Raw genomic sequence first — 11502 nt, 5'->3', positions numbered from 1 at the left:
CAGCTTGTGCACTAATGTAGGGGCCATTATAAAGCTTGTGGACTAATGTAGGAGCCATTATACAGCTTGGGGACTAATGCAGGAGCCATTATACAGCTTAGGGACTAATGCAGAAGCTATTATACTGCTTGTGGACTTATGCAGGGGCAATTATATAGCTTGTGGCTTAATGTGGGGGCCATTTTGCAGCTTGTTGACTAATCCAGGGGTCATTTTACAACTTAGGGACTAATGAGGGGGGCATTATACAGCTTGTGGACTAATTCAGGGGCCATTATACAGCTTGTGCACTAATGTGGGGCCATTGTACAGCTTGTGCACTAATGTGGAGGCCATTGTACAGCTTGGGGACTAAAGTGGGAGCCATTATACAGTTTGGGGACTAAAGCAGGGGATATTATTCAGCTTGGGGACTAATGCAGGGGTCATTATACAGTTTGTGCACTAATGTGCGGGTCATTATACAGCTTGTGGACTAATGCAGCGGCCATTATACAGCTTGGGGACTAACGCTGGGGCTATTATACAGCTTGGGGATTAATGCAGGACCATTATACAGTGTGTGAGGTAATGCAGGGGAGGTTATACAGTGTGGGAGCTAATGTGGTGGCCATTATACAGCTTGGAGACTAATGCAGGGACCATTATACAGTGTGGGTGCTAATGTGGGGGCCATTATACAGCTTATGGACTAATGCAGGGACCATTATACAGTTTGAAGCTAATATGGGGGCCATTATCCAGTTTGGGGGCTAATGCAGGGGCCATTATACAGTCTGAGAGCTACTGTGGGGGTCATTATGCTGTGTTTTAGGGGAGCAGTGGGGACATCATACTATGTATAGGGGAGCTATGGTCCCATCAAACTGTGTATAGCTGAGCTGTGGACCATTATACTGTATACAGGGGAGCTGTGGGCCCATTATACTGTGTAGAGGGCAGATTGTGGGAACATCATATTGTGTATAGGGGTATAGCTGCACCTTGGGACTCAGGGAACATTATAAGATGTTAAGTGGGCACATAAGAAGCATTATTGTTATAGGGGAACTCTTGTTGTGACTGTCAAATGTGCACAAGGGGCAGTGTTACTTTCTAGGGGCAAAATGTGGACACTGTTTTCTAGGGCAATTGCACAGGACATTAATATTTTCTAGGGACAATTTTACCATCTAATGGGCATATAGGAAGTATTATTACTATGTAAGGGCCACAGAAGTGAGCAGGTATTAGGAGCTGTTAGGCTACGTTCACATTTGCGGTCAGCGCCGCAGCGTCGGGCGCCGCAGCGGCGCCGCATGCGTCATGCGCCCCTATATTTAACATGGGGGCGCATGGACATGCGTTGTGCTGCGTTTTGCGCCGCATGGCCGCAAGCGTTGGACGCAAGAAACGCATCAAGTTGCATTTTTTTTGCGTCCAACTTTCGGCCAAAAAGGACGCATGCGGCGCAAAACGCAGCGTTTTAGCGTGCGTTTTGCCGCGTTTTTGTTTGCGTTGTGCGCTGCGGCGCCGACGCTGCGGCGCACAACGCAAATGTGAACGTAGCCTTATTGTACCACACAGCAGGTGCAGTAATAGGGACACATACGGCAGCAGCGGCTCAGTATTGAGGTAGCAGCAGGATGAGGAGTTTGTGCAGGTCGGGAATAGATGGGGACGGTGCTGGAAATGGGAGAAGTCCGATGTGTCTTTGTTGTAATCTCTGCAGATGAGTCCTGCCTGGAGAAGTTGTCATGTCGGTCTAGGCCAGATGGAGAAGATGAAAATAGTGAATGACTCCATAAAAAAGAACGTCGGCTGTAAATTACTATCTATAACTGTACTGTAATCACTTACACTTTCTGCAGCACTGGTATCTACCACTATATAGTCACATGGTCACCATATTGCAGTAATATGGACATTGGTCTTTGTAGATACTTCTGTCCAATAACAGTGCGGTCATCTGCTGTGGTCCTCCTATACCCACGACTAAGTTGGCCACTGTAGTTGTAATCAGGGTTACCTGGTTAGGGCCACTCACATGCTTCGCCCCCACCCTCCCTCTGAACTGAACCCCCAGCTACACCCTAGTACTCTGGCATTAAGGCATGACAGTGTCTGTTGTGCCACAGCCACATTGAATCTCAGCTCTTTGACATTACATCCCTCGTGACAACTGGATCCATCTTTGCTTGGAGCTCCAAAACAAGCTGTAAAATGTTACACCGTGCACGTTATCAGGCTGCACACAAACAATTGTTGTAAAGTAAACCACAAACCAAGAAGAAATATAAAATTGTTTTTATTACATGCTACAAGAAAAGAATTAATCAAAAACAATTTTAAGAGCTTTCACATTCACAATCCTTCAGTACCACCATGTTCAGTCCAAGCCACCCTCTTTAGGGCATTGGTCCTCAAAACTACGTGTTATCTGGCCACTACGTTCTGGAGGGTACGGGACATATTAGTGCAAAATGAAGGATACAAAAAATGGTTGATATTTTTAACAAAATGAGTTATAAATGAGTATCGGCTATGGGGATCCTCCGGAGCTCCACTATTTGTGAATTAGCCATGCTGCCTCCATCTTGACTTCCGTGACATGATTCAGTATCACTGATGTTCAGTCCTGAACCTAAAACATTAAAACTATTTTATTTAAACGCAAATATCAAAAGATGAACTGGGTTTATATTAACATGTACATTTATGAACTAACTCAGAATTTTAATTAATTATAGGACCAGGCCCGATTTTCTATGAGCGGTCTATGAGCAGTCTGTGACTGCTGTAGCCCTAATTCACATTGTATAAGTCAGCGTTCCCCAAGTCCGGTCCTCAAGAGCCACCAACGGATCATGTTTTCAGGATTTCCTTAGTATTGCCCAGGTGAGAATTCCATCATCTAGAAAGGCAACAATTCTTCCATCACCTGGGCCATACTAAGAAAATCCTGAAAACATGACCTGTTGGTGGCTCTTGAGGACTGGAGTTGGGGAACACTGGTATAAGTCATACCACCCATATGAGATCATCATCATCATCATCACCACTACGATGTCCTCAATTCTAACATCTCCATGTGCTCCTAAGGCCTCCGTCACATGTCCGTGCTTCTAGTACGTGAGGTATCCATTTTCTTCCCGCCTCCATTTTAACCTATGGAGCTACTCACATGCCTGTGTTTTTACATGGACCGTGTGTCCGTACAAACCGTCTGAATAACACATGTGCCATCCGTGTGCTGTACGTGTTTAACACTGCAAAGTATAGGAGGAGCTTTGTCATTTATTTCTTTATTCATACTGGAAAAATCACTGACAATAAAAACGGACACACGGATCCAAAACACTGATGACACCGGTACCATTTTTTCACGTGTTTAAACATGGACGTGTGAATGAGGCCTAAGGGTCAGGCAGAATTATAGGTCATAAGGGGAAGCTCGGTCGCATAGTCTCCATACAGAACCTATAAAGAGCGTTTTCTGCTCATTGTCATCTTTGAAGACCAGGGTATTCATAAATGCAATATTCAGGTACAAGAATGGAGGATTTTACTCACATGAAATGAAGATATCGATCATTTCCCTACAGTACAGAATCTAGCACTGTATTAATAGAAATGCCAGAAAAATGCAACAAAATACAATTTAACAAATCACTTGCAATTGTAAACGCTTCTCATGACAGTTTACTTCTGTATTTATCAAAAAAAGATTTTTTTGGGCAACCTTCATTTCCAATAGATAATATATTCCTGGATTATCCATTGTTGTGTGTTGCAGCAGGTGATGATTCTGCCCTTCCGTGGGCGATACATTTAGTCTAATAATGGACACTATTTCCACCTCCTAAGTGGGCTCCGAAACGATGTTAATAGAAAACATGACACTTGTACTTGACCCCTGAGAATAATGTATTATCCATACCGATATAAGATGATTGTGCTCATTAATTGCAGAAACGCTTTAGGTGGAAACAGTATTATAAATAATAAAAATATAAGAGCAATCATCACACAAGTATATACTCACATAAATATATACTCACACAAATATAGCCACACAGGGCAGATGAGACTTTCACCTCAACTCTAGTATGTTACATAGATTGCATGCATGGTTTGTATTAAAGGGAATCTGTCACCAGGCTTTAGTCACCTAATCTGAGAGCAGCATAATATTATGGCAGAGACCCTGAGTCCAGCGATGTGTCACTTACTGGGCTGCTTGTTGTAGTTTTGATGAAATCACTGGTTTATTAGCAATAGATTGGCAGGGCTGGCGTTAGGGGCAGGCAGACCAGGCAGCCGCCTAGGGCCACCGCTGCTCCAGGGGCCCCCAGCCAGTGGCCGCTATGGGGCCCTTGAGAAAGAGAGGCCCAGCTCCGCCCTCTCACCGCATCGCACATTAAACTTATCGGCATCATAGATGGCGATAAAGTTAAAAGCAGTGATGGAGGAGAGAGTGTCATGTCACGCTCCCTCTCTGCCTCTGACTCAGCGTGTTTCAGCAGTGGAGCTGATGAGATACTGAGATACTCTGCAGAAGTCAAAGCAGCTGGGGAACGAGGAGAGGCAAGTATTGTGTGTGCCTGCATTATAGTGTGAGTGTGTCTGCTGCACCATAGTATATGTGGGGTACTGCACTATACTGTGTGTGTGGGGGGACTGTATTATACTGTGTGGGGAGCTACATTATACTGTGTGTGTGGGGCTGCACTACACTGTGTTTGTGGGGGGGCTGCATTACATTGTAAGTAGGGATGCATTATACTCTGAGGGGGCTGCTTTAAACTCTGGGGGCTGTATTATACTCTGAGGGGGCTACTTTATGCTCTGGGGGGCTGCTTTATATTCTGGAGGGCTGCATTATACTGTGTGTTCGTGTGTGGGGCTGCATTATACTGTGTGCGGGGGCTGCACTATACAGTGTGGGGGGCTGCACTATACTGTGTGTGTGTTTGTGGGGGGGAGTTGCATTATACTGTGTGTAAAGCTGCATTGTGCTCTGAGGGGGCTGCTTTATACTCTAGGGGGGCTGCAATGTATTCTGAGGGGGCTGCTTTATACTCTGCAGGCTGCATTATACTGTGTGTGGGGGGTGCTGCATTATACTGTGTGTGGGGCTGCATTATACTGTGTGTGAAGGTGCTGCATTATACTGTGTGTGGGGGCTGCACTGTACTGTGTGTGTTTCTTGGGGGGCTGAATTATACTGTGTGGGGGTGGGGCCTGCATTATACTGAGTTTGGGGCTGCATTATACTGTGTGTGGGGGGGCTGCATTACACTGTGTGTGAAGAGGGCTGCATTATACTGTGATTGTTTGTGGGGGTGGGGCGCACATGGTACTGTGTGTGGGGGCTGCATTATACTCTGAGGGGGCTGCATTATACTCTATGAGGGAGGCTACAGTATCCTCTGAGGGGGCAGCATTATACTCTACCAAGGACCATGGGGTGTACATTCTACTATATGTACTATATGGGACCTGCATTATACTGTATCATACTGTATCATTCTTCCTCAGCTTGGCATAAGGGTAGGTGCACACGGTCAGTAAACGATGTGGGTTGGACACTGCGTACTTGTGCAGTGTCCAGATGTTACAGCATAGTGGATGAGATTTCAAGAAACCCCATGCCCACCATGCGTACACAGATGCCCGCAGCTCACCCATCTTTCGAGACTGCAGCATGTCGATTTATCTTGCGGAGACACTCAGTCTCTGCAAGATAAATATCACCCGTACAATGTCTTGGATGCAGTAAATCCGCACAGTTCAATGAACACATGCAGGACCACCAGCGTTCAAAAGCCGGAAGCACTTTGGACGCAGTGGACATGTGCTGCGTCCAAAGTGTTGCCAATTACTGAACGTGTGCACCTATCCTACAGAGGCCAGGAAACAAGCGTTGAACGACTTCAGTATTATCGATCACGCTCGTTTAGCGGCCTGAACATAGCACTTGTACATACAACAGAAATGTTTCTGTGTGATGGTGCAATATGTGAGCATTTGGGGCCCCACTTTAAACTTTTGCCCAGGGCCCCACTTTGTCGAAAACCGACGCTGACTAGAGGACTAGTAATCCTGCTGCTATGCAGTCCTCCATATTCATGAGCTCTGTATAACACCATCCCACCATTGATTGGCAGCTTTCTGCCTATGCACTGTGCACACAGAAAGCTGTCAGTGGTGTGGACGGGGTTATAGCCGCTTTCAGAGAAGTAGCAGATCAGCAGCAGATAAAACTGTGATTTCATTTTATGAAACTGCAGCAAGCAGCCTCTATATTATGCTGCTCTCAGATGTGGGAGCAGAAATACCTTTAAATACCTAAACGTCTGACATTTTTTAAATAGTTTGTAGTCCTTTAAATTCCCGGAATATGGGTTGTGTCTGGGTTCTAAGACCTAGGCTTCCCGCTCAAAATACAGCTCAGAAATGCACAACTCAAGAGGTGGAAGCCAACAGCTGCTGACTGAGGGCGCAGTGCGGAACGGATTCAATAAAAAGTCAGAGACTTTAAACTTTTGCAAAAAAACATTTGCACAGAGCAGTCACTATTCAAGTTGTGTCTACAGCCACCACAGATGGCTAGAGTATTCCTCCCAACCCTACTTACATAAGCCTGCTCAGAATGTTTGTGTTCTGTGTGTGGAGATTGAAGTAGGCTGCTGACAGTGAGCTCTGATCAGACATGTTGATTTCAGCATGCCCAATCCTTCTTTCCCCTCAACATTATATGAGGATAAAGTCAAAAAGGCCTCTGTGTACTTTAAAGCAGTGTTCCCAAACCTGTGTTATATCATGTACTTTACAATACATCAATGTTCTCCAGCAGTTATAACACTGCAACTACCCTCATTCTCTGACAACCTGCACTGCTATGAGAATGATGGGAGTTGTAGTTTTACAACAGCTCTAGTTACAAAAGTTTGGGAACACGGCTTTAGATCATCAGTCGATCCTGTTGAATTGGGCAGGTTTGACCATATTCATTTAATGCGTGTGGCTGGCTCTACAGGGAGTCTGTCCGTGCGAAATAACTGTACAAACCAAGCTCAGGCACTTGGTGCACCCTTGGAATGGCTAAGCATTTTAGGTCACTGCCCACCTTATTATTTTCCAACAACCTCCACCTGTGCTTGGCTTAAAGGAAATCTGTCAGTAGGATCAACCCTCCTAAACTGTCTATATGGGCATGTAGCAAGGCCGGCGTCAGCACCCGGCGAACCCATGCAAGCGCCGGGGCCCTGAGCAGGCAGGGAGCTCACTCGCCGTCGGGGACACTGCCGTGCTATAGTGCCGGCCCTCGCAAGTGGACCCCCCATCTGCTCCGGGCCCCGGCACTTGCGATACTTACCTCTCCCAGTTCCAGCGCTGCAGCGTCTTCCATCCTCTGACTGACGTTCAGGTCAGAGGGCGCGATGATGTCACTAGTGTGCGCCCTCTGCCTGAGCAGTCGCAGCGCAGAGTAGGAAGACGCCAACGGTGAGGAGTCCAGAGCAGAGCAGCGTCAAGCAACGAGAGGTGACTATTTCATTTTTTTTTTTAAATATTTGGAGCAATATATGGGGACCATCAGAAGAGGCCCATATATGCAGCATTATATGGGGCTAATTCTATAAGGAGCATCTTATGGGGCCAATTCAATATGGAGCAGTATATGGGGCCAATTACATATGGAGCAGTACATGGGGCCAATAATCTATGAAGCATCTTATGGGACTAATTATATATGGAACATTTTATATGGCCAATTATATATGGAGCATTATATGGGGCCCATTATACATGGAGCATCTTATGGGGCCAATTATTTTTGGAGCATTATATGGGACCCATTCTGTAAGGAGTATTATATGGGGCCCATTCTGTGTGGAGCAATATATGGGACTCAGTATACTGTATGGGGCCGATCATATACTGTATGGAGCATTATATGAGGCCCATTATATATGGAGCAATAGATGGGGCCCATCATATACTGTATGGAGAATTATATGTGGCTCACTATACTGTATGGAGCATTATATTGGGTCAATTCCGTATGGAGCAATATATGCGGCTAATTCTGTATGGAGCACTCTGTGGTGCCCATTATACTGTATGGAGCATTATATGAGGCTCATTATTCTGTATTGAGCATAATATTGGGCTCATTATTCTGTATGGAGCATAATATTTGGCTCATTATTCTGTTTGGAGCAATATATGGGGCTCATTATTCTGTATAGAGGACTATGTGGTGCCAATTATACTGTACGGAGCACTATATGGGGCCATTATACTGTATGGGGCAATATATGGGGCTCATTATTCTGTATAGAGGACTATACTGTCCGGTTTCTGAGCTAATTAGAATGTACAATAGATATCACTCATGTAATGTAAGAAGTAAGTGAAATCTTTGGCCTTGTACTACACCTATATTTCTCTGCCATATCCGTGCATTATGAATTGTGGTATGTGTTAAAGGGGCCCGCCGGGACTCTTTCGCCCAGGGCCCATGAAAACCTGGAGCCGGCCCTGGCATGTAGGATCATGGGAAGCTGAATTAAATGATACCTTGCTATCTGTGATCCAATGTCTTGTTCTAGAGAAATCCACGTTTTTCTTATAAGCAAATTATATGCTGTTAAGATACTAACAGCTCATTTACATATAAGAAAAATGCAGGTTTCTTAGAAATAAGACATCAGATCGCAGATATCAAGGTATCAATTTATTCAGCTTCTTAGGACCTAACTGTCGATGTAGACGGCTGAGGAGGGCTGATCCTACTGATAGATTCCCTTTAATCACTCATTTTGTGCTGACAGACTCCCTTTAAGGTAAAACTCAGGCCTAAACCCTCAATTTGACCATAGGTCTAGGGCTAAACCCAGGCATTGAATACTCTAAGCAACATATAAAGGTAACTTTCATGAGACTCTGGTTTAAAGTGAAGCTATATAATGAAAACACTAAAGATTTTATTAAGATTTGATTGGCAATAGTATTGTCTGATATCAGACTCACTCTTTCATAATTTATTACCTGCTGTAGCCTTGAACACAATGTCGGCAGATGTGCAAATAAAGGCAGATTTGGGTAATTCTGAGGCTACTCCTACTTACAGAGATTATATTCTATGTAGGGAGTGCTGGTCATAGCATTAATGCAACGTATCTCACCATAGAGAAAATAATTGCATGGTGCATCAGACCTACAGTGGACTAGGCCTAAGGACACCATGGTGTGCAGTGATGGCCATTCCCTTTAGACAGAAGTAGTATGACATTCATAAGTGGAGACGGGTGATTCTCCTTTATTACTCTTCTTCTGTAGAATCCACCCCTGATTCAGAGCCGCTCAGGTAACACATTCTGAGGAGTAATCTTACACAATGGCCGGGTGTCTACCTTGCCGCTACGGTCGGCCACTCCTGTAAGAAGTTCGGCACTTGGCAGCAATCAAGGAAGGTAGAATGAGGAAAAAAGCTAAAGCAAACAGAAGGGACGTAGTAAATAAGGAAACAAAGATGTGAATGTATTTTACATCCAAGTGAAAGGGAATCAGACCCCAGATTTGTGTTCCTGATCTGAGAGCAGCATGGTGGAGGGACAGAGACTTTAATTCCATTGATTTATCACTTATTGGTCCGATTGGTGCAGTTTTGATAAAATCCCTGTTTTCTCTGCTGCTGGTCTAGCAGTTCTCTGAATGCTGAGCTCTGTATAACCCACTAACGATTGGCAGCTTTTAAGGTATACTGTGCTAATCAGTGTGTGTGTGTGTGTGTGTGTGTGTGCGCGCGCGCGCATGGGGGGAGTGATACTGAGCTTATGACTATGGATGACTAAAGGGCAACAGGTTTACTCTTCTCTACTGATAATCTCCTTGTGATAATAAATTGATTTTATAAAAACTACAGCAATCAGCCCAGTAAGTGTCACATCGCTGGAATCAGGGTCTCTGTCTCTACATTTTGCTCAGATTAGGTGGCAAAAACCTGGTGACAGATTTCCTTTCATGGTGCATTTAGGCGTGTTGATGTGCACTCTTCGATGCACTATCAATGAGGTTCTGATTCACTATACCCATGTACCCATGCCATATAGTGCTTGTTTACACTGGCCAATGGGACTGGATGATAACACTGATACTGTCTTTGTCCCTATACAGTAACGTTATATCGGCAGCACATTTTCTGTTTGCATGGGGAAATATCCTGCTGATACAGTTTTTTTTGTCGGCACAAATGATCCAATCACCGGAGCAGTTTGCGCGTTCATAAGGTCGTTACCTACATATTTACACCAGCAGATAATCGGGAATGAGCAATGCATTCCTACAAAAACGTGTTCTTGTAATATAAGAGCCAGCTTGTTACTTACCAGCTTTTAATACAAATATTAAGTCATCAAATTCTTGCAACTCCTCATCAGCGACCAGCGACCCATTGCTGTACCCCCCAGGCGGGGTATAGGCGGCCCCATTCTGCGGGCTGTGCTTTTCTAGGGTGGCTGGTCGCCCCCATTCTGATGAAATCTGAAGATTATAAAGAAGCAAGAAGTTAGGGAAAGATTAATGACGATCTACATACTGCACCAAGTAACATATTATATTGGTTGCCTGTACCTCCTCCATTGCACTGATCAGATTTTGGGTGGATTTGCTGATTTCTGCCCCAGTGGGCGGCATCCCACTGCTTGGGGTGAAGAAAGCGGAGGCCGCGCTCCTGTGTCCATCCATCTCTATACTGTAACTGGCTTTAACTGGACAGCAGATCTGATTGTGCATAATGAAGTAAACCACAAAGGCGTAAAGACCCTGCAGTAAAAAACAAATATGGAAGCAAAACGTTATAGTCTATAAATAATGAATTGATGAATACTGGAAATTTTAATCATCAACGTAATGTGGTCTATATAGAAGATTACAGGAAGGGAAGAGCTGTCCGGTTAATAAAGCTGATTTACAAATACTGCACTAAGGGTTTCTGAGATAATAGAGGGGTGGTCTTTTGTCAGGACCCTCTTCAGGGTCGACCCTTGTCAGGACAGTCAGTCTGATAAAGTGGTAGGTATAGTACAAGCGATCAGACAATTGCAGCCTCAAGCATTTTAAGGGGACTAACAAATACAGTAAACAATGAAAAAAATAAAGAAAACTCAAAGTTGAAATCACCCCCCATTAAAAATAAAACAATATCAAAATAATTAACCCCTTAGTGACTGAGCCAATGTTGACCTTAATGACCAAGCCAATTTTTACAATTCTGACCAGTCACTTTATGAGGTTATAGCTCTGCAACGCATTAACGGATCCCACGGATTCTGAGATTGTTTTTTTTTTTTAGAGACATATTGTACTTCATAATCGTGGTAAAAATTTATTTGATATGACTTACGTTTATTTATGAAAAAACGCAAATGTGGAAACATTTTGAAAATTTAGCAATTTTCAAACTTTTTAATTTTTTTACCCTTAAATCAGAGAGATGTGTCACACAAAATAGTT

General features: G+C 44.2%; 1 protein-coding gene across 1 annotated transcript in view; it reads right to left on the bottom strand.

Moving 5' to 3' along the window:
- Positions 1-2267: 2267 nt before the first annotated feature.
- ADGRV1 (adhesion G protein-coupled receptor V1) overlaps positions 2268-11502 on the bottom strand; it is a 742217-nt gene continuing 732982 nt past the window's right edge. Inside the window, exons 89-91 of the mRNA XM_077289021.1 lie at positions 10621-10812; positions 10377-10530; positions 2268-2623 (exon numbers count right to left, since the gene is read on the bottom strand). Of these exons, the coding sequence (XP_077145136.1) occupies positions 2505-2623; positions 10377-10530; positions 10621-10812 (465 nt within the window). The 3' untranslated portion in view covers positions 2268-2504. The remainder of the gene's footprint in view (positions 2624-10376; positions 10531-10620; positions 10813-11502) is intronic.

Source organism: Ranitomeya variabilis, chromosome 1 (genome assembly GCF_051348905.1).
Source record: "Ranitomeya variabilis isolate aRanVar5 chromosome 1, aRanVar5.hap1, whole genome shotgun sequence".
Lineage (NCBI taxonomy): Eukaryota > Metazoa > Chordata > Amphibia > Anura > Dendrobatidae > Ranitomeya > Ranitomeya variabilis.
The sequence above is the reverse complement of the archived record's forward strand: the minus strand, read 5'-3'. Positions and strand labels throughout refer to the sequence as shown.